General features: G+C 47.2%; 1 protein-coding gene across 1 annotated transcript in view; it reads left to right on the top strand.

Moving 5' to 3' along the window:
- Positions 1-20,854, top strand: part of GLB1 (galactosidase beta 1) — a 91,608-nt gene extending 70,754 nt beyond the window's left edge. The window contains exons 14-16 of the mRNA XM_021666469.2: positions 643-774; positions 3,149-3,403; positions 20,241-20,854. Of these exons, the coding sequence (XP_021522144.2) occupies positions 643-774; positions 3,149-3,403; positions 20,241-20,480 (627 nt within the window). The 3' untranslated portion in view covers positions 20,481-20,854. The remainder of the gene's footprint in view (positions 1-642; positions 775-3,148; positions 3,404-20,240) is intronic.
- Positions 20,855-21,527: the final 673 nt, after the last annotated feature.

Below are 21,527 nucleotides of genomic sequence, written 5' to 3' on the forward strand. Positions count from 1 at the left end.
TCTGTTGATGGTGACTGTTTTTTCGCTTCCAACTTGAGTGTTGTCTTAGTGAATTACGACCATTGTAAGGTCAATTTTAAAAGTCGAACCTTTTAAAAAGGAATATGTTGCTGATAAAATACCTGTTGTTTTTCCTCTTTCTATTATATAATTTTCGTGGTTAATGCATCATGTCAAGTATTTTGAGGTGAGAATACTCCACCTAACTCTCTGATTTTATCTCGTTTATCTGATTTTGTCTTCTCTCTCCATGTTGTTTAGAAGCAGTTTTTTTTGTGACTGACTTTTGTGCTGTCAGAACATGAAGCAGCTCCTCTAATAAGAATCCTCCTCTGGAATTTTGCCTCCCTCCTCTTTCCACTAAAAGTAGATGTGCAGTAAAACATTCCGGGGTAAAGGAAGCCAGCTTAGACCGTTCCGAGCTCTGAGCTGCATCTGGCAATTTTCCTGTTTAGGAAGCAGTGACTAGGGAACTTTCCCACCCGGCCCGTAACTTGGGCTAAAATGCTATCAAAGCATTTCTTTCCAAGTCTGGTGACGCTTCAAGGCAAGAAAATGAATGCTAAATGAACTGAGCATGCTGCCTCTCTTTGCTGACCTTCTTACCCTCAATTCAGTTGTCATTTGGTCTTGAACCCACAGATCCCCCAGGGAGTCCTTGAGCGAAACAGTGTGATCACTCTGAACATAACAGGGAAAGCTGGAGCCACTCTGGACCTTCTGGTAGAGAACATGGGACGTGTGAACTATGGCACATATATCAACGATTTTAAGGTAGGACAAACCATACTGTCAAGACTGAGGTTCAAGGGTTGACAACTTAGAAGTTGAAGCCCTGTACAGTGACTCACGCCTGTAACCTCAGCACTTTGCGAGGCCAAGGCAGGAGGATCATTTGAGGCCAGGGGTTCAAGACCAACCTGGGTTAAAGAGTGAGACCTGTACAAAAAATTAAAAAGACAGTTTGATGATGTGCACCTGTGGTCCCAGCGACTCAGGAGGCTGAGGCAGGAGGATTGCTTGAGCCCAGAAGTTAGAGGTTAAAATGAACTATGATCGTGCCACTGTACTCCAGTCTGGGTGACAAAGTGAGACCTTGTCTCAAAAAAGAAGGAAGTAGTTGAGCTATTTTGAAGAGCTGCTTTCCTCTGTAGGTGATGAGAATGTTGAGCTTTGCAAACAGAACCTTTGGCCTGTGTTTGAGCTTGGTTGTCCTGTAGAAACAGGAGGAGGAAGCCCCTCCACCGTGCTCTTCCTCTGCTTAAAAAGCACACCGAGCTCACTGAAGGCACTCCTTTGCCAGCAAAGCCAGCTGAGCCTCTGTTCTGCCCTGTGTCATGGGTTTGGATGGTTAGTTCGTGGCAAACTCTTCACTTGCAGGAAGCCTCTTCCCTCGGGGCACTGCCTGTCACCTCTGTTGACTGCTCCTGTGTCCAAGTGTCTAGCCCAAATCAGTTTTTCTAATACATATTTTTAGAGCATTATTCAGCAAGCACTTGTTAAGCTCCCACTCAGCGAGAAGCCACACCAGGTGGTTTGGGGAATGCAAAGGTGTCGAGAGATAGGCTCCTCTCGGGAGCTCACCCTCCACGGGAGGAGGGAACTGTGGCATCACCCAGGCTAGGACAGGACAGGTGATCAGGCAATTACATCTTAGGGAACTTAGGGAACAGCTGTGTGCAAGCCGCCTTTGCCTCCAGTATAAATGTCTCTCTTCTAGTTCTTGTGCTCAGGGTGGACTTCGTGGCCTCCTGCCTGGCTCTCACAGGCCACACTGACCCATGGGAGTGACTGGACTCTGTTGGGTAGTCTCTGGGTCCCCAGTACCTGGCAAAGAGCCTGACACACAGCCACCTGGTCAATAGTTATCAAATTACGAAATGGGCAGTTGAGACTTGGTATCTGGGATTCCACTGGGGAATCCCACTGGGAATGGGGAAGTTTCCCACATACAAGCCAGGGAAGGGGAAGTTAGCTGAGTCTTGACAGCCCAGCCCCGGCCTGTGGGGAACAAATAGAGCAGCTTCTGAATTCAGGTCTGAGGTTTGCCATCGTCATCGTTACCCTTCCTATCCTCTTATGGTATCGCAGTATTCTCATGTATGTTATCTCACTTGGTCCTCAAAACAGGTGAGTGACTCAGGTGTGGTCCCCCTGTGAGCATGGCTGAGGTGCTCAAGGCCAAGATTTGCTCCTGGCTGCAGCCACTGTGCCTGCTCCATCCGCAATGGAGTGACTATTCCTTTGCATCCCCTACTCATTTCTGTCCCCAGATTCCATCTTTTCATCTTCCTTTTTTGTTTTTTGAGACAGGGTGTCACTCTGTCACTCATCCTGGAGTGCAGTGGCACAATCTCAGCTTACTGCAACCTCTGCCTCCTGGACTCAAGCAATCCTTCCTCCTCAGCCTCCCAAGTAGTTGGAACTATAGGTGCACGCCACCACGCCAGGCTAATTTTTGTATGTTTTGTAGAGACTGGATCCCCTTTTTTTTTTTAGATGGAGTGTCACTCTGATGCCCAGGCTGGAGTGCAGTGGCATGATCTCAGCTCACTGTAACCTCCACCTCCCAGGTTCAAGCAATTCTCATGCCTCAGCCTCCTGAGTACCTGGGATTACAGGCACCTCCCACCACATCCAGCTAATTTTTGTATTTTTAGTAAAGATGGGGTTTCACCATGTTGGCCAGGCTGGTCTTGAACTCCTGACCTCAAGTGATCTGCTTGCCTTGGCCTCTCAGAGTGCTGGGATTACAAGCGTGAGCCACCATGCCTGGGCCATCTTTCTTGGTGCCCATCTTTCTTCTGTTCTAGCAGTGGCTCTCAGCCAAATGCTGAAGATTTGGGAATTTGGGTCAGCACTCTAGCAGCTCAACGCCCTTTCTGTAGAAGCAGAAACTCTGGGCCTTTTATAGAGACGTCATGACCTGCAAAGGAGAAAGCTATAGCTTGGGGAATATATTTCTTCCCAAGGATTTGTAATTCAACCTCCAGTTAGGTCTGTGTTACTTCGACGTACACATATTTCGAGGTTGATTTCCTGTTGGTGTTTTGTATTCCTGTTTGCTTTTCCTGTTTCCCTGGAATGCAGAGACATGTGACCTTTTCCTTCCCTCCCCAGCTCACTGTGCTCCGTTTCTGCTTTGCAGGGTTTGGTTTCTAACCTGACCCTCGGTTCCAGTATCCTCACGGGCTGGACGATCTTCCCACTGCACACCGAGGATGCAGTGCGCAGCCACCTGGGGGGCTGGGGACACCGTGACAGTGGCCGCCATGATAAAGCCTGGTTCCGCAGCTCATCCAACTACACGCTCCCGGCCTTTTATGTGGGGAACTTCTCCATTCCCAGTGGGATCCCAGACTTGCCCCAGGACACCTTTATCCAGTTTCCTGGATGGACCAAGGTACGTGTCTTCATGTGAAGGGTTGGAATTCAGGCCTCAAACTTCTGGTTGTTAGTGTCTGCGAAAGAATCACAAAGAGCCATTGGTGAGATATGGTGTGACGGTGTTGAGTGTGGCATTTCCAAAATTCTTCAGGAGGCAAATCTGCGGGGATTCCGTGGCCAGCTTGGAGCTGCTGCCATCTGCCCCCTTGTCATTGGCTTCCTCTAGTGAATGACACCTTCCTGCCTCCTCCAGGAAGAATCATGGCCCCTGATTATGGGGGTGCTTGTTCTTTATCTAGAGGAAAATCCAATCTGGACAAAGGGGTGGATCCCTCTGGGAGAGGCTGTCTGTTTCAGTGGCATGATCTCGGCTCACTGCAACCTCCACCTCCTGGGTTCAGGTGATTCTCCTGCCTCAGCCTCCCAAGTAGCTGGGACTATAGGCACGTGCCACCACATCTGGTTAATTTTTTGTGTTTTTAGTAGAGACAGGGTTTCACCGTGTTAGCCAGGATGGTCTCAATCTCCTGACCTCATGATCTGCCTGCCTCGGCCTCCCAAACTGCTGGGATTACAGGCGTGAGCCACCACGCGCAGCCCTGTTTTTCATTTATGCCAAGACTGGTGCTCCCAGAACATCCCCAGCTGCATCCAGCCCCGCACCCCTGGGGCTCCTGCCGTGGTCTGTGTGCTTCTCCGCTCTTGCTTCCCAGTCACTCCCCCTGTTGTTTGGAGACATTGGCACTTCTTCCTTCACCGCCTTCTCCTCTCACTCATGTGCTGTTTTCACCTTAGATCACCTTACCATCACTCATCAATATGTGCCCAAGGTTTGTGCCAGGCACTAAGGATACAATCATGAATAAAACCAGACATGATCCTTTCCCTCATGGGACTTTCAGTCTAGTCGGGGAGGCAGATCCATATTAAATAGTAAAAGCATAGCCGTGATGGCTGCTAAGCAGAGCCATGGGGTTGATAATGATTGGGGCATTTGGCCTTGTCAGGGAGGTCAGGGAAGCCTTCCCTAAGATAGTGATGCTTGTCAGAGATATGAAGCATGAGCAAGAATTAACATGGCAACAAGGGAAGAAAGTATGCTCCTGGGAGAGGGAAAGGCATGTGCAAAGGCCATGGGGTCGGCGGGGAGATGTTAAGTGTGGACAGTAGGTAGACACTAGCTTGGGACAGGCCTTATAGGCCGGGTTAAAGTTTTATCTTTGTGTTGAGAGCCATTGAAGCAGGAGAGTGACATGATAAGACTGTGATCTGACAAGCTCCTCTGACCCCAGTGTGCAGAATGGTTTGGGTAAGGACAGTTATGCATTCAAGGAAACCATCTAGGAGGCTGGACCATAGTCTCATTGAGACACTGGGACGGTGGTATCTAAGATGGAGATGACATCAACTATTTCAGAGATGTTTGAAGTTGGATCAATAAATTGTGACAATGGATTGGACGTGAGGGTTTGGGGCGAGGGACAGGTCTTGGATGACTCAGGTCTCAAGCTTGCAGCTAGGCAGAGTGATACCATTTGCTGAAAGAAGCAGCTTCAGAAGGGGACTTGGCCCTAGGGAAGGGGATCATGAGTTTGGATTTAGACAAATTGTGTTTGAAAAGCTGCCTTGGTCCATTTGGGCTGCTATAACAAAATATCATTAGCTGGGTGGCTTATAAATGACAGATGTTTATTTCTTACAGTTCTGGAGGCTGGGAAGTCTCCAAGATCAAGGCTCCAGTAGATTTGCTATCTGGTGAGAGCCTACTTCCTCACAGATGGCACCTTCTGTGTCCTTACGTGGCTGAAGGGGCAAAGGAGCTCTCTGGGGTCTCTTTTATAAGGACACTAATTTCATTCATGAGGGCTCCACCTTCATGACCTAATCACCTCCCAAAGTCCTCACCTCCTAAACCATTACCACGGGGTTAGAATTTTAACAGATGAGTTTTGGGTGGACACAAACATTCAGACCATAGCAGAGGCCTTGGAGAATGGCTGGGATAGACTGTTGGAGGAGGGTTGTTGGACCTATAGGCTCGGAATTCAGGGCAGGGTTCTGGACCAGGAATGTATGCAGAAGATCATTGTTGTATAGATTGTTGAAAACTGAGATGGATGAGGTCCCCTAAGGAGAGAGGATGCAGAAGGAAGAAAAGAGGACAAAACCATGATGACGAGTGAAGAGGAGAGGCCAAGAGTGGGAAGAAAACCAAGAGGAAAATAAGGTAAAGACAGACGCACTTCTGTGGAGTTAGGAGCAAGGGGGTCCTTGGGAATCAGCAAGCCCTGTTCCAGTGCAGTGAAGCATCTCCCAGCCAGATTGCATTCTATAGAGAAGGGTAGGGCAAGGAATAGGAAAGTGAATACTTGAATATAAACATTCTTTTTGAGAAATTTAACTCTGAAGAAGAGGAGAAAACTTCGTTAATAGCTAGAGGAGAGGGCAAAAGATGTGCATGGTGTGTGTTTAATAAAATGCCTTTTATTTATTTATGTATTGCTTCTTTAACGTTTATCGAAACGTCTTTTCATTATTCTGTTCAAAATATTTTCTTTCTTTTTTTTTTTTTTCTGAGATGGAGTCTCACTCTGTCACCCAGGCTAGAGTACAGTGGCGTGATCTCTGCTCACTGCAGCCTCTGCCTCCCAGGCTCAAGCGATTCTCCTGCCTTGGCCTCCAGAGTAGCAGGGACTACAGGCATGCACCACCACGCCTGGGTAATTATTTTTGTATTTGTAGTGGAGACAGGGTTTCACCATGTTGGCCAGGCTGATCTTGAACTTCTGACCTCAAGTGATCCATCCACCTCAGCTTCAAAAAGTGCTAGGATTACAAGCGTGAGCCACCACGCCCTCTAGTTTCCCTTATGATTTCTTCTTTGACCCATAGATTATTTAAAAGTATGTTGTTTAGGCTGGGTATGATAGCTCACAGCTGTAATCCCAGCACGTTGGGAGGCCGAGGTGGGTGGATCACCTGAGGCCAGGAGTTCAAAGCCAGGAGTTCAAGACCAGCCTGGCCAACATGGCAGAACCTGTCTCTAAGAAAAATACAAAAATTAGCCACGGATGGTGGCAGGTGCCAGCTACTTGGGAGGCTGAGGTGGGAGAATCTCTTGAACCTGGAAGGCAGAGGCTGCGGTGAGCCAAGATCATGCCACTGCACTCCAGCCTGGGCGACAAAGCAAGACTCTGTCTCAAAAACAAAACAGAAACAAAAACAAACAAAAAAATATGTCGTTTAATTTCCACATATTTTGGGTTTGTAAAAGCATATCTTATAATTATTAACTTGTAACTTAATTCCTCTATAAAATTTATAAAATTTCTCTCTAGGGAGAGAAATCTCCATGATCTTGGGTTAGGCAAAGACTTCTTGGATTTGACACCCAAGGCGTTATCCTTAAAGAACAAAAAATGATAAATTTGACTTTATCAGAATTAAAAATATTTGTTCTTCAAAAAGCATTCTTGGCCGGGCGCAGCGGCTCACGCCTGTAATCCCAGCACTTTGGGAGGCCGAGGCGGGTGGATCACGAGGTCAAGAGATCGAGACCATCCTGTCAACATGGTGAAACCCCGTCTCTACTAAAAATACAAAAGGTTAGCTGGGCATGGTGGCGCGTGCCTGTAATCCCAGCTACTCAGGAGGCTGAGGCAGGAGAATTGCCTGAACCCAGGAGGCGGAGGTTGTGGTGAGCCGAGATCACGCCATTGCACTCCAGCCTGGGTAACAAGAGCAAAACTCCATCTCAAAAAAAAAAAAAAAACAAAAAAAGCATTCTTAGGAAAATGAGAATCCAAGCCACAGACTGGGAGAAAATAATTTTTGAATCATATATCTAACAAAGGACTTATATCTAGAATATGTAGAGAATTCTTACAATTCAATAATAGACAAACAACCCAGCCACAGAATGAGCAAAGGACTTGAAGAGACATTTTACCAAAGAAGGTACAGATGGCTAAGTACATTCCCATTTGTATACCTTCTTTGGTAAAATGTCTATTATAAACTAAAATTAGTGGCTGATTAGTGTTCACCATTATTAACCATTTGGGAAATGCAAGTCAAAACCAAAATGAAATACGACTTCACACTCACCAGAATGGCTACAATAGTAAGAGAGACAATAAGCAGTGTTGGAAGGGACATGGGGGGAAGGAAATCTTCCCACATTGCTGGTAGAGAGAGAAGATGGTACATTTGGGAGCACAGTTTGGCAATTTCTTCAAGGGCTAAACATAGATTCCCATAGAACGCAGCAATTCCGCTGCTAGGTATGCACACCAGAGAAAGGAAAACATGTTCACATAAAAACTTATGTGCAAATGTTTACAGCAGTATTATAATAACTATAGACTGGAATTCAAATGTCTGTCAACTGTCGAGTGGAAAAAACATATATATCCATACTATTCCTCCGTAAAAAGGAACGGAATACTGATACATGCCACAAAACAGATGAATCGGAAAAATATTATGCTAAGTAAAACAAGCCAAAAATAAAAGGCTACATATTGTCTGACTCCATTTATATGAAATGTTCAGAAAAGGCAGCTCCACAGAGACAGTAGGTTGCTGGTTGCCTAGGGCTGAGGGTGGGAATGGAGAGTGACTGTAAGTGGGCGTGGGGTTTCTTTTGGAGCCGATGGACGTGTTCTGAACATAACTTGAATGATGGCTGCACAGTCTTCTTAATGTATTTAGACTTGTTTTATGGCCCAGCACAGGTACATATCCTGGTGAACACACCTTTCGGATTTTAGGCTTTAAGATCCTCTTTCTGGCTGCATGTTGCTATGCACCAAATTCTCATGCCTACCAACCTTGCTCTTAAATCTTATCAATGACCTGAAACTTTCCACCGTTAAGGCCGCAGTTCCTCCTCTACCAAACCTAGACCTTATATATCACGATCTTTTTTTAAGAGCCATCAGTCCACCTGCCCGCTTGCCTTTGCCCTACTCTGCCTCCTTCATTCCTCCTCCATGTAGAATGGATCTGCTGGAGTCTCTGCTGGTTCACCAGTCACTGAGCACAGCTTGGGGGCTTCTCAGTGCATTCATCATGGCTACGATCCCCTCATGGTTACCAGCCTCCAGAAGCCCTCAGATTTGCCCAGCAGTCCTGGTCTCTCTCTGCTCCTTTCCCCCGCTGGCCTTTCAACCTTCACCACCCTCCTTCAGCCACCTGACTCTCTCCCCCACCCTCCCCACTGAGGACCTCATCCTCCTTGACGGCTATCAGGTGTAACTCCTTTGTTCCCTCAGCTTCCTGTCAGACTTATCTCTCTGCCTCCACCCTCATTTCCTGCCCAGTGGTGTCTAGGAGGAAGTCTGAGTTCTGAATCCCCTCCCCACCTTCTTCCTCCAGGCCAAGACCCTGTCCTCATATTTCCTCTACCTGCATTTTGTCAGCCTTTCCATCTTTCTGCCAAGTCCCATTTTACAGCCAAAAAGTGGTAAGTAGGGGCTCTAGGAGCTAATCACAAAGAAAGCCCTCCCCTCCGCTTTAGCTGATCCCTCTTTTTCTCCCCGCCTAATGCAGTAGAAACAAGTGGGAAAGTATGGGACATGCTGAGGTCAGAGGAGGTTCATCTTGGCCAAGTCATAAACGTGTCACAGGCTAAAGTTACTGACCCAGGCGTTCTGCTCAACACTGGATAGACACTATCTCCTTAGCCATCAAAAGAGGTACCTGTGGTAGATGGATCATTATCTCCAGTTGCAGATGAGTATGGAGGCTGAGAGAGCTAAGCAACTTCTATGAGATACAGAAGGGCTCCGTGGCACAGGGACCTGAGCCCCAGGTGTGTCTTGAAGGCCCATGTGAAAAAGCAGGCGGCCTTGAGAGCCAGTGAGGAGCTGTACTCATTATCTAGGCTGGGGCTGTTTATTTATTTGGTCAGTCTGATGAATGCTTTGCATCCCCAGACTCGAAAGTACATCTCCACACGGTATTTGTGAATGTGTCAGAGGGTCCAGCTCCCAAAAGCCCATCTAATCCACATGTCCACTCAAAAACTTGCACACAAGTAGGCATTGCACCATTATCCATACTTGCCAAAAGGTGGAAACAGCCCAAATGTCCCTCAACTGAGGAATGAATAAACAAAATGCAGTACATCCATACGATGGAATATGATCCAGCAATAAAAAGAAATGAAGTATTGATCCATGTTACAACATGGTAGAACTTTGAAAACATTAAGCTAATGAAAGACACCTGTCGCAAAGGACTGTATGTTATACGATTCCATGTATATGAAGTGTCCGGAACAGGCCAGTTCGTATAGACAGGACGATCTGTGATTGCTCAGCAGGGAAAAGGAGTGTTGGTGGGAGGGGAAGAGAATGCTAAAGGGTGCAGGGCTTCTTTATGGAGTGATGAAATGTTCTCAGATTGCCTGTGGGAAGGGTCGTGTAGCTCTGTAGTATACTAAAGACCGCTGAATTGTGTGGTATATGAATTCTGTGTCAATAAAGAGCACACACACGCAAGGCCCATCCAAGAAGTGTGTGCACTTTGGAGGGGAGGGGTGTGAAGGTGCAAGGGTGCGCACACGTCCTGCGTAACACAGAACCGGTGTGGTTTCTGTTTTCTGGTGCTCAGTGGTCTCTGCTGCCTAGGACAGTCCCGGGCCAGTTCTGGGACTTCTAAATGATCACCTGAGAACAGGCAGATCCCATGCCCACACTGAGTGCTAAGCTCTGGCGTTTGGAAGAATGAGCACTTTAGCACATAGTTTGAATGCAGGGAGCTAGTGGGGTGGGGTGGGGGGCGGGGACCAAATGATGCCTGAAGCCCCAGCTGTTTCTAAAGCTGTTCAGTAACCCCGCCCCCATCCTTCATCACAAGCGGCCCCTGTCAAAGCCCCTGGCACAGGACTCTATGCTTTTCCTATTCATTTTGCTGTAAAGAAACTACCTTGATTTAGAGAACAAAGTCACTGATAAGGGCGATTCACGAGATTAAACAATCACTTTTGTTTGCTCTGGCTTTACTTTAGTCGGATGTGGCTTTCTGGTTAATGCCAAATGTGAATGAGTATCAACTGGGACTTTAGTAGAAAGGGGTCAGGCGTGTTTTGCTCTGTCCAGGAGACACAGGGCAGCGCTTTGACCTCACTGAGTTCTTATCTGACTAGAAACTCCCTTAGTAGGAAGCGTTCTCCTCCAGTGCTTTCTGCGATGTGTCCTGTATGTCAGGGGTCCCCAGCCTTTTCGGTATCAAGGACTAGTTTCGTGGAAGACACTTTTTCCATGGATTGTGCTTGTGTGGTGGGGGAGAATGGTTTTGGGATGAAACTGCTCCACCTCAGATCATCAGGCATTAGTTGGATTCCCGTAAGGTGTGCACAGCCTACATCGCTCCATGTGCAGTTCACAATAAGGTTCCTGCTCCTGTGAGAATCTAATACCGCTGCCAATCTGACAGGAGGCGGTGCTCAGGCAGCAATGCTCACTCACCTCCCACTACGCGGCCTGGTTCCTAACAGGCTGTGGACCCGTCGGTGGCCTGGGGTTTGGGGACCCCTGCTCTATGCCAAACCTCAGATGTCATGTGCAGCAGTGCTTGTGCTAATTATCTCTCTTTCAGATGGCTGCGGGCAAGTCTCATGCCAATATCCTTTGCAGCCTCCCGGCCTTAGAATTCGTGGTAGGTTTAGGTGCATGACAGAGCATGGTAGTGAGGGGGATAACGTCCCATTTTTCCTTAACCAAAATTATGCTTGGAAGAGCCAAGAATCAAAATCGAATACTGATCAAAAGCAATTCTGTATTTTAAAGGTAAATGATCCCACCTTCAAGATGTAAAATAATTATGAAATAAAACAATTGCATAATAAATGGTTGAAAGAAATTCCTTCTTTTAACTATTTGTTGCATCTTGGTTTTGAAATTTCTTGGCCGATGAGATAGCTCACACCTGTAATCTTAGCCCTCTGGGAGACCAAAGTGGTAGGATCACTTGAGCTCGGGAGTTTGAGACCAGCCTGGGCAACTTAATGAGACCTCAACAAAATTTTTTTTTTTAATTAGCTGGACATGATGGCACACACCTGTAGTCCTATCTACTTGTGGGAAGTGTGAGGTTTGAGCCCAGCAAGTCAAGGCTGCAGTGAGACATCATTATACCACAAAAGAGTATGTAAAACTGGCCAGGCGTGGTGGCTCACACCTGTAATCCCAGCACTTTGGGAGGCCAAAGTGGGCGGATCACAAGGTCAAGAGATCGAGACCATCCTGGCCAACTAAAAATAAAAAAATTAGCCGGGCGTGGTGGCACGCACCTCTGGTCCCAGCTACTCGGTAGGCTGAGACAGAAGAAGCGCTTGAACCCAGGAGGCAGAGGTTGCAGTGAGCCGAGATTGCGCCACTGCACTCCAGCCTGGGAGACAGAGCAAGACTCCGTCTCAAAAAAAAAAAAAAAAAAAAAAGAGTATGTAAAACTTTTAAAACTTTATCAGTCACTTGGTCTCAATCCATTAGGAGAGATAGAGGTATAGACAGAACCCAAGAGGATTATAAGACTCTGTAAGAGACCGGGTGCAGTGGCTCATGCCTGTAATCCCAGCACTTTGGGAGACTGAGGCAGGTGGATCACAAGGTCAGGAGATCAAGACCATCCTGGCTAACATGGTGAAACCCCATCTCTACTAAAAATACAAAAAATTAGCCAGGTGTGGTGGCACGCACCTGTAGTCCCAGCTACTCGGGAGGCTGAGGCAGGAGAATTGCTTGAACCCGGGAGGTGGAGGTTGCAGTGAGCCGAGATTGTACCCCTGCACTCCAGCCTGGGTGACAGAGCAAGACTCTGTATCAAAAAAAAAAAAAAAAAAAAAAGTCTGTAAGAGATATGTAAACCGTGCAGTTGGACCATGGAGAGGAGAAAATTATAAGTGCCTGAGCTTGCTGGGAAAGGTTTGGTCTTCCTAGTGGAGAAGGACGTTTTGTGCCGAGCGACTGACATTTTTCAAGGGTGTAGTATTCTAAGAAATATATTTGGTCTTTGTCCCTGGTTCCAGGGCCCTAAAACCCTTGGAATTTTCTGAGTGGTAGGAGTGTCTTTTGTTATTTGTAACTAGCCCCTTTCCATCACGATCACGCCTGGATTTATGTTCATGAGGTGACTTACGGTGGCACCCCTGGACGACTACAGGATAGTTACAGGGGCATGGTGGCACCTGCAGTCCCAGCTACTCGGTGAGAGGTGGGATGATTGCTTCTCCTGACTTGCGTGCCCAAACTTCTCCTGGTTTTCTTCCCTCTCTTTGTTCCTTCTCAGGCTTCTCCCTCAGCTTCTATGTTGCAGTCCTCAGGACTTGTCCTGGGCCCTCTTCTTCCACTTCTGGGGGATGTCATTTTCACAGATGTGCTGGGTGTGTTCACATTCCCTTTTCCAGCTCAGCTCTCACAAGGCTCTGGAGCTCACCTTTGGGGGTCTCATAGGCACCTCCAGCCTGATAGGTATAAAACAGTCCTCTCTCCCTGTTACCCCTGAAAGCTGCTCTTCTGCTGGAGATGTGGTCCAGGGAGAAGGAACAGAGCTGGACTTGAGTGTGCAGTAGGGAGGGAGGGCGGTCCAGGTTCAGGAAATAATAATAGCAGCAGCCGCATCTGAGAGCTCACCGCATGCTGCCCACTGTGCTGAGTGCTCACAGGCGTCTTCTCACCCAGCTGTTCTCAGCACTCCTGAGAAAGGCACCCACATGGCTGAGGAAGCCCCGTTGGGATTTGGTGATTGATCAGTGAAAGTGGAACTGACTAAGTAGTGGATGGCTCTACTATTTTTAAATTGAGTTTGTAATCATCATTCACTTTCCTGAAAAGTAGCGTGCTTAGACACCTTCTAGCCATAGAGATGTGTATCGGTTCGCTTCTGCTGCACAGCGAGCCACCCAAAGCTTAGTGTATTAAAACAGCAACAGTTTATTTAGTTCATGATTTAGAGTATTGGCAGACCAAGTGCTGGTTCTGCTGGTCTTGGTTGGGCATGACCACCTGGTGTCAGCCATCTGCCAGCTGAGGCAGCAGAGAAGATGAGGCCATGTCTCTTTCATCCAGCAAGCTAGCCTGGGCTTGTTCACATGGTGACTGAGCAGGGTTCAAAAAGAGAATGCAAATGTGCAAGGCTTCTTAAGGCCTTCCTTCCTAAGGAAGGAAGGAAGAAGGGAGAGAGGGAGAGAGAGAGGGAGGGAGGGAAGGGAGGGAAAGGAGGGGAAGGGAGGGGAGAGAGGGAGGGAGGCAGGCAAAGAAAGGAGACAAAACTTTTGTTTTAAATTCCATTCATCCAGATAGTTTAAAACAAATAGACAAACACATGTCTGATCAACAAAAAAGTAAGTCGGGCATTTCCAGGAACCTCACATTTATGAAACTATGTTTATTGCCTTGGTGATTACAGCAAAGGGTGGGGAGTCTGCCAGGGTCAAGCCGTGGTCAGAGAAAGTCACTTTGTCATGGAACTATTTTAGCTGAGACTACCTTTGGAAGCCCCAGAAACCCCTGGTGTTCACTTGTTCATTGTATAAAAGCTTGATACTTGTTGATAATTCTGCCAATTATCTTAAGAGTGTATCTACTTTTAGAGTAGATTACGAGTGTATCTATTTTAAGATCATATTCAGCAACACGTGCATACCTCCCTACCAAAAATAATTTCAGCTCAACTTCTTAAAGAGAAATAAAAATCAATGTACATATTTTTAAATATAATTTCTAAAGTTAAATTATGTTAAAGTGTTTTTCATTGGTTCTAATCAAGGAGGGAAGGCAAATATTTTTCTTTCTGTCAACAATATTCTTTAAAATTCTTGGCCGGGCGCAGTGGCTCACACTCATAATCCCACCACTTTGGGAAGCCGAGGCAGGCGGATCACAAGGTCAGGAGTTCGACACCAGCCTGACCAACTTGGTAAGACCCTGTCTCTACTAAAAATATAAAAATTAGCCAGATGTGGTGGCGCATGCCTGTAATCCCAGCTACTCAGAAGGCTGACGCAGGAGAATCACTTGAACCTGGGAGGCAGAGGTTGTAGTGAGCCAAGATCATGCCATTGCACTCTAGCCTGGGCAACAGAGGGAGACTCCATCTCAAAAAAAAAAAAAAAAAAAAAAAAAGACACTTAAACTGGAAGCAGAGGAACGTGAAGAATTCTTTCAGAAGGGCTCCATGTCAGCTCTTCAGCAAATCTTGGCAGAATTATCAACAAGTATCAGCAGCCATGGGTGCTGCTGAGTATATACTGAATATCACTCTCCTGTGTGCTGAGAATCTCACCTCAAACAAAATGGACAAAGCCTTTCCCTTCCTAGAGCCTGTGTTCTGGCTGGAAATAGCTCATAAACTAGTCATCAGACAAAGGATATGAATTTCAAGTCATGATAATAACTAGAAGAAAAAGAAAAAATGGAAGGATAGTGAGTGCCTTGGAATGGAAAGCCCAGCATTAAGCAGGAGGATCGTGCCCCTGGCTGAGCGATGAGAAGGCTTCAGGTCAAGGTGAGAAGTGTTAGGGCACGGGGACGAGCTGATGCCTACGTGAGACTAACTTAAAATAGTTGGGGACCCATGCGTGGTGCTGCACATCTGAAGGCCCAGCTTCTTGGGAAGCCGAGGCAAGAGGATCACTCAAGACCAGGAGTTCGAGGCTCTATTGCACTAGAATTGTGCCTGTGAATAGTGACTGCACTCCAACCTGCGCAACACAGTGAGACCCTATCTCTAAAAAAAGAAAGAAAGGGAAGTAGTGGAGAGTGGAGTGAACAAGCAGGAGTGTGGGAGAGACAGGGAGGAAAGAAGGTATGGGCTGTGGGCTACAGGAAGGAGGTTAGAAACAGGAATGTGTGAAAAGTGTCCGATTTTCACTTTGGCAGCTCTGCGGAGCCTGGATTCCAGTTAGTACAGTCAAGAGACGGTGAGGAGGCTGCAGCAGTCTAAGACGACATTGATTTGTGACTTGCTCTGGAAGTCAGGCTGGGAGGCTGGAGAGAAATGCAGAGATGATGGCTAATGATGAAGTCACCAGGATCTCACCATACCTTAGCTCGGCAGTTCAGTGCGGTAGTTCTTGTATAACATTCTTTTTTTGAAACTGAGTCTCGCTCTGTCACCCAGGCTGGAGTGCAGTGGCACAATCTCAGCTCACTGCAACCTCCACCTTCCAGGTTCAAGTGATTCGTCTGCCTCAGCCTCCTGAGTAGCTGGGGCTACAGGCCCACACCACCACACCTGGCTAATTTTTGTATTTTTGGTAGAGACAGGGTTTCCTCATGCTGGCCAGGCTGGTCTCAAATTCCTGACCCCAAGAGATTTGCCCACCTTGGCCTTCCAAAGTGCTGGGATGACAGGCATGAGCCACCACGCCTGGCCTTGGATAATATTCTTTACAAGAATGTTCATTTTTAACCACATGTAGTTACGTTTAAATTAATTAAATGTCAAAATTCAATTACTCCTTTACACTTTTTTTAAAAATAGCCACTCTTTATCATATCCACTAAAGTTGGACACATGCATATCCCATGACCCAGCAATTCCATTCCTGGCATTCCCCTCCTGTAAGAAACATGTGCGTGGCCGGGCGCAGTGCCTCACACCTGTAATCCCAGCACTTTGGGAGGCTGAGGTGGGAAGATCACTTGAGCCCAGGAGTTTGGAACCAGCCTGGGCAACATGGTGAAACCCCATGTCTAAAAAATATATAATAATTAGCCAGGCATGGTGGGGCATGCCTGTAGTCCTAGCTATGTGGAAGGCTGAGGTGGGAGGTTGAGGCTGCAGTAAGCCATGATGGTGCCACTGCACTCTAGCCTGGGTGCCTGGAGTAAGGCCTTCCCTCAAAAAGGAAAAAAAAAAAAAAAAAAAAAGCCGGGCATGGTGGCTCACACCTGTAATCCCAACACTTTGGGAGGCTGAGCTGGTGGATCTCTTGAGGGCAGAAGTTGGAGACCGGCCAGGGCAACATGGCAAAACCCATCTCTACCAAAAATACAAAAATTAGCTGAGCTTGGCAGTGCACGCCTGTCTTCCCAGCTCTTCAGGAGGCTGAGGAATAAGAATCTCTTGAACTTGGGAGGTGGAGGCTGCAGTGAGCCAGGATTGCACCACTGCACTCCAGCCTGGGAAACAGACTGAGACCTGTCTTCAAAAAAAAAAAAAAAAGTCAATACCAGAATCTGATACCATAAAAAATCAAATATATGATGGAGAAACAATAAAACCAAAAGTTGGTTCTTGCAAAAAAAATTAATAAACCCAAGCAAGACTGATTGAGGAAAAAAAAAAAAGATGGCAAAACTAATCAATATAAAGGATGAAAACAGGAAGACATCACTACATACCTAAGAGGACCTTGAGTATAATTTCATGCCAAAATTTTGAAAATTCAGATGAAATGGAAAAAATTTCTATAACTAACAAAATTGGCACTGGAAGAAAATGGAAAAATTGAAATAGACTTGTACCTACTAAAGGAATTAAATCTATGAATTAAAAACCAAGTCCCAGAAAAATCCCATAAAGGAAACTCGAGGCCCGGGTAGTTTCTCCTTTAAATCAATCATATATATAAGGAAAAAATGAAATTAAATAGCTGCATTTTTCATTTAAAATTTCTTGCCACTGCTGTGTTAAGGTTTTGTAGCTCCGAGATCCCTGGATGATATCCCAGGGTACTTGAAGGAGGCAGAGACTCACTCACTCAGCAGCCATTGCTGAACCTGCTGTCCCCAGCACTGGGCCAGTGGTGGTGAAACAGGGCATGCACCATCCCTGCCTGTGAAAAGACTATAGTTCATATGGGAGATGGTCACATCACTGTCCACTCGACAGCTCACTGAGATGGAAGGGGACATAGGTAGCAACGTCTGGATAAGAAGGAAGAGTGGGTGGATTTGACTGGGCAAGGCTCCACGCTGTGGGGTTCTGTCCGTCATGGTTCAGCCTGGCAAGCGGGGCCACTCTGAATATCACTGGCAGGAATCAGACCTCGCTCATCTATGGGAGGAGCTGGAAAAGTGAAAGCCCGAAGAGGGGCTGGTGAGTCAGAGGTGGAAACACGAACCAGCCCTCCCGCAGCACTGGCACTGTGGTCGGAGGAGGCTGAGAAGCAAGTCCAGGTGTCCGAGTCGCCTCTGTGAAGCTACTGCACTAGCGGTCAGCAGGGCCAGCGTTTAGGACGAGCTAAATGGGGAGCCGAGGAGACCACGCATGAGCGGGAACTCGCCAGGGACCCTGGTTCCAGCCATCCCTGCATCTAACACGATAACCTCCCCAGAGCAATGGCTGCTGCTTCCCTCCACCCTCCCAATCTCAAGCAAAGTCCTCTTCTGACCAACACTAACCCAGAGCCATCCGGGGAAGACAGTTCCCAGCTTACCTACCAGGTGCACAGTTCAGCACCTGGGATGTGAGGGCCCGTCTCTTGGATACTTAGGAAATGGAACTTGAGATGTGAGAAGGGACCAAACCTCCACTTTGTTCACCGGCTGTGTCGGGAGTTGGCTTGGCCTGTGCCCCGAGCATAGCACAAAGCCTGTGTGTTACTGCCATTCCTCGGTGCTGCTCACAAAGCCCTCCCGCTGCTCTGTCTTCCCCCTTGACCGCAAAAGTAAAGCGCTACTGTTCTCTAATACTGCAAAAACAAGGCACCGGCAGATTTTAAGCTGATAAAAACCTGGTAAAGCTGTCATTGTATATGCCTTTTAGGATGGATTGAGATAACATATCCCAGGGTAAAAACAAGAGTGAAATAGTTCTGAGAACCGTGAAACTGTCATCCTCTTTCTAAATGACTTAATCCAACAGACAGGTGGTTTTTAATCACGGACCCCCTCCATGTGAACGCCAACATCTTTTTTCTTTTTTTTTGAGACAGAGTCTTGCTCTGTCTCCCAGGCTGGAGTGCAGTGGTGCAATCTCGGCTCACTGCAACCTCTGCCTCCTGGGCTCAAGTGATTCTCCTGCTTCAGCCTCCCGAGTAGCTGGGATTACAGGTGCCTACCACGGCGCCCAGCTAATTTTTGTATTTTTTAGTAGAGATAGGGTTTTGCCATGTTGGTCAGGCTGGTCTTGAACTCCTGACCTCAGGTGATCCACTCACCTCAGCCTCCCAAAGTGCTGGAATTACAGGTGTGAGCCACCACGTCCTGCCAGCATCTTTTCACTTTAATCATGTAAGGAGTGCTACCACTTACAGGCCCCACACTGTTCCTTCCGTCATCATTTTCCCCAATGACTGGTATGAAAAGTTGACTTGAGACCCACCCAAGGTCAAACAGCTAGTAAGTGGCAGGACTCAGATATGAACCCAGGTAGGAAATTCAGAAGGATCTAAAATAAAGGGGACAGTTGGAGGCTGAAAAATACCCAAACACAAGAAGACTGAGGCGCTCTGGGGTGGGCAGCAGTATCGTGTTGCAGGACATGAGGAGGATTAGGGCTCAGCACGTGTCATCGTGGCTGGGCCTCCTCCAGGCTGTCTCCTGGGATATTTGGGCCATTGTAGGTCGGGGTTTCTTTCCTGCCTCCCTCCCTTCTTCCATTCCTTTTCCCTTCTCCTTCTCCCTTTGTTTTCCTTTTCTTCTCCCAGATTTTCTTTCTTGTGTGTGTGTGATCTCCCCTCCTTCACTTTCTTTCTTTGTAATAGAATGTCCCATCTATTTAGTCAGCTGTTGATCCTAGCCTTTGAGCTTTGAGCAATTTTTTTTTTTTTTTTTTTGAGACGGAGTCTTGCTCTGTCACCACCCAGGCTAGAGTGCAGTGGCGCAATCTCGGCTCTCTGCGACCTCTGCCTCCCCGGGTTCAAGTGATTCTCCTGCCTCAGCCTCCTGAGTAACTGGGATTACAGGCATGTGCCACCACATCTGGCTAATTTTTGTATTTTTAGTAGAGACGAGGTTTCACCATATTGGCCAGGCTGGTCTTGAACTTCTGACCTCAGATGATCTGCCCGCCTCAGCCTCCCAAAGTGCTGGGATTATAGGTGTAAGCCACCGCGCCCAGCCCCTTTGAGCAAATCTTAGCACATACGGAGAGGCTGTTTAGACAAACCTAAACATGGTCCGTGTTTTTTAGGAGTTTCTCCTGCACATTCAGTCTTGTTATGGGAAGCAGCTTCTCCTACTCACACAAACTGTTTGTGCAGCCTGTAGCATCACCTCTGCTCCTGAACCAAACATGGAGTCCACACCCTAACTCTGAGGGTGCTTGTAAGGATCATTAAGACATAGCAGTAATAGAGACACCCGACTGGGTGAGCCTGTTCCTCTCCCTCACCCAAACCCCATATTCCTCTTGAGGGGTTGTTTTGGGGACTACTACTGGTACCTGTCTGACCTCAGGACGCAGGCCCTGGAGTCCTCTGTGCCCTGTACACCCAGTGGGGTGTACAGCAGACAGTGTGATCAAGACCTGCCTCTAGGAAGGGAGAACAAAGAAGAGCTATTTAAGGAAGCAGTTCAGCAGTTGTCTTTTGTGCACAGAAAAGTCAGGGAGAGGCTACACCTGGGAACCAGGATGAAATTCAGAAGCTTCATGAACCTTCCACACTGTTCTCTGGTACCAACCTCTGTGGCCGCCAAAGCCCATGAGAAGGACCAAACCCATAATCTCCTGAAGCAGGACTGGGGCTTTGGAGCAAGTTTTTGTTATCCCCCCATCCACCTTCTTCCCACCTAGGCCAGTGATCTCAGCAGGATGCTGAAACCAAGGCTGGCACGGGCCTGGCTTTCTGGAGTCGTTTCTCCTCCCTCGCTGCTGGCCTGCCCTACATCAGGGCCCCCACCTTCCTCAGGGCTTTCGGTGCGTCTGGGGTTGATGGTTTTCTGTCTCTCTCTGTCCAGGGCCAGGTGTGGATTAATGGCTTTAACCTTGGTCGCTACTGGCCAGCCCGGGGCCCTCAGTTGACCTTGTTTGTGCCCCAGCACATCCTGATGACCTCGGCCCCAAACACCGTCACCGTGCTGGAACTGGAGCGGGCACCCTGCAGCAGTGAGGATCCAGAACGGTGTGCTGTAGAGTTCCTGGACAGGCCTGTTATTGGCTCATCTCTGACCTACGATCGTCCTCCCAAACCTGTTTGATAAAGACTCATGCCCCCACCCCCAAAAGAGATTCATGGCTGGGCCATGTATGATGGTGAAAGCCTGTGACTTTGAGGGATTCTACCCTGAACATATTCGACTCACAGATCCTCCCTGTCGTGCCACATTTCACTGATTGGAATGTGGAACTGGAAAAGGAATTAGGGTGTGCATTTTCACCTGAGGCTCCCCTGCACCCCTGCAGTGCCTAAGCCCCACCCTCAGGGACCACCTGGGACATGGGAGGGGCTGACAGCTCCGTAATTCGCATACGTATCTGCAGAGTTGAAATGGAAGCTTGAAAGGTGGTACTGATTTTTATTTTGGAAGAATCATGTTGCCTTTTTGTTAAATAAAATTTGTTGTCAAATGATGATGTCACTGTTTTTAATGTGCAGGTATTAAATTGTATGGTCTGACTTAAATCATAACTAGACTTGAGTGGGCTGAATAAACCACTAACTTGGAGTTCAAAAGGATGGAAAATAGTCTTGATTTGATCTGTGGACTGCTGCCTTTCTGATCGTTATTTGACTTGCTTTTGGACTAGGTAACCTATAAATGCAGCTCAAAACAATTATGCAAACAACCTAAGAGGTTAACAGTTGCACAGTGTACATAGTATGGCATATCTACATAGAAGCCTAGTATTTTAGCCACTAAAATGGTCATAGAGATCTATACTTAAATGCAAATTTTTTTGATACATGAAGAAACAGATTACTTTAAATTTGATCCCATTTTGTGTGTTTCAACATAAGAACTTCACGTATTCACACAGCAAAGGCCTATCCACACTAGACAGGCATGCACGTGTGAGTATGCTGTGTATGCGCACAGATATGATAGGACGTGGTATATCTGATATTTCTGTCCTGACGTGAAACAGTAGCTCTCATCTGTTGAGGACTTACTTGCTCTACACCATGCACAGTTCCGAGTGTATGTTTAACTCACCTGCCCCTCAAAAGAACTCAGGAATATACTGTCATCTTGCCAGTTTACCAGATCTCACAGATACATGTGGCAAGACAGGGTTTGATCCCA

Source organism: Aotus nancymaae, unplaced genomic scaffold (assembly GCF_030222135.1).
Source record: "Aotus nancymaae isolate 86718 unplaced genomic scaffold, 86718_ANA_hifiasm-v0.15.2.pri h1tg000019l, whole genome shotgun sequence".
Lineage (NCBI taxonomy): Eukaryota > Metazoa > Chordata > Mammalia > Primates > Aotidae > Aotus > Aotus nancymaae.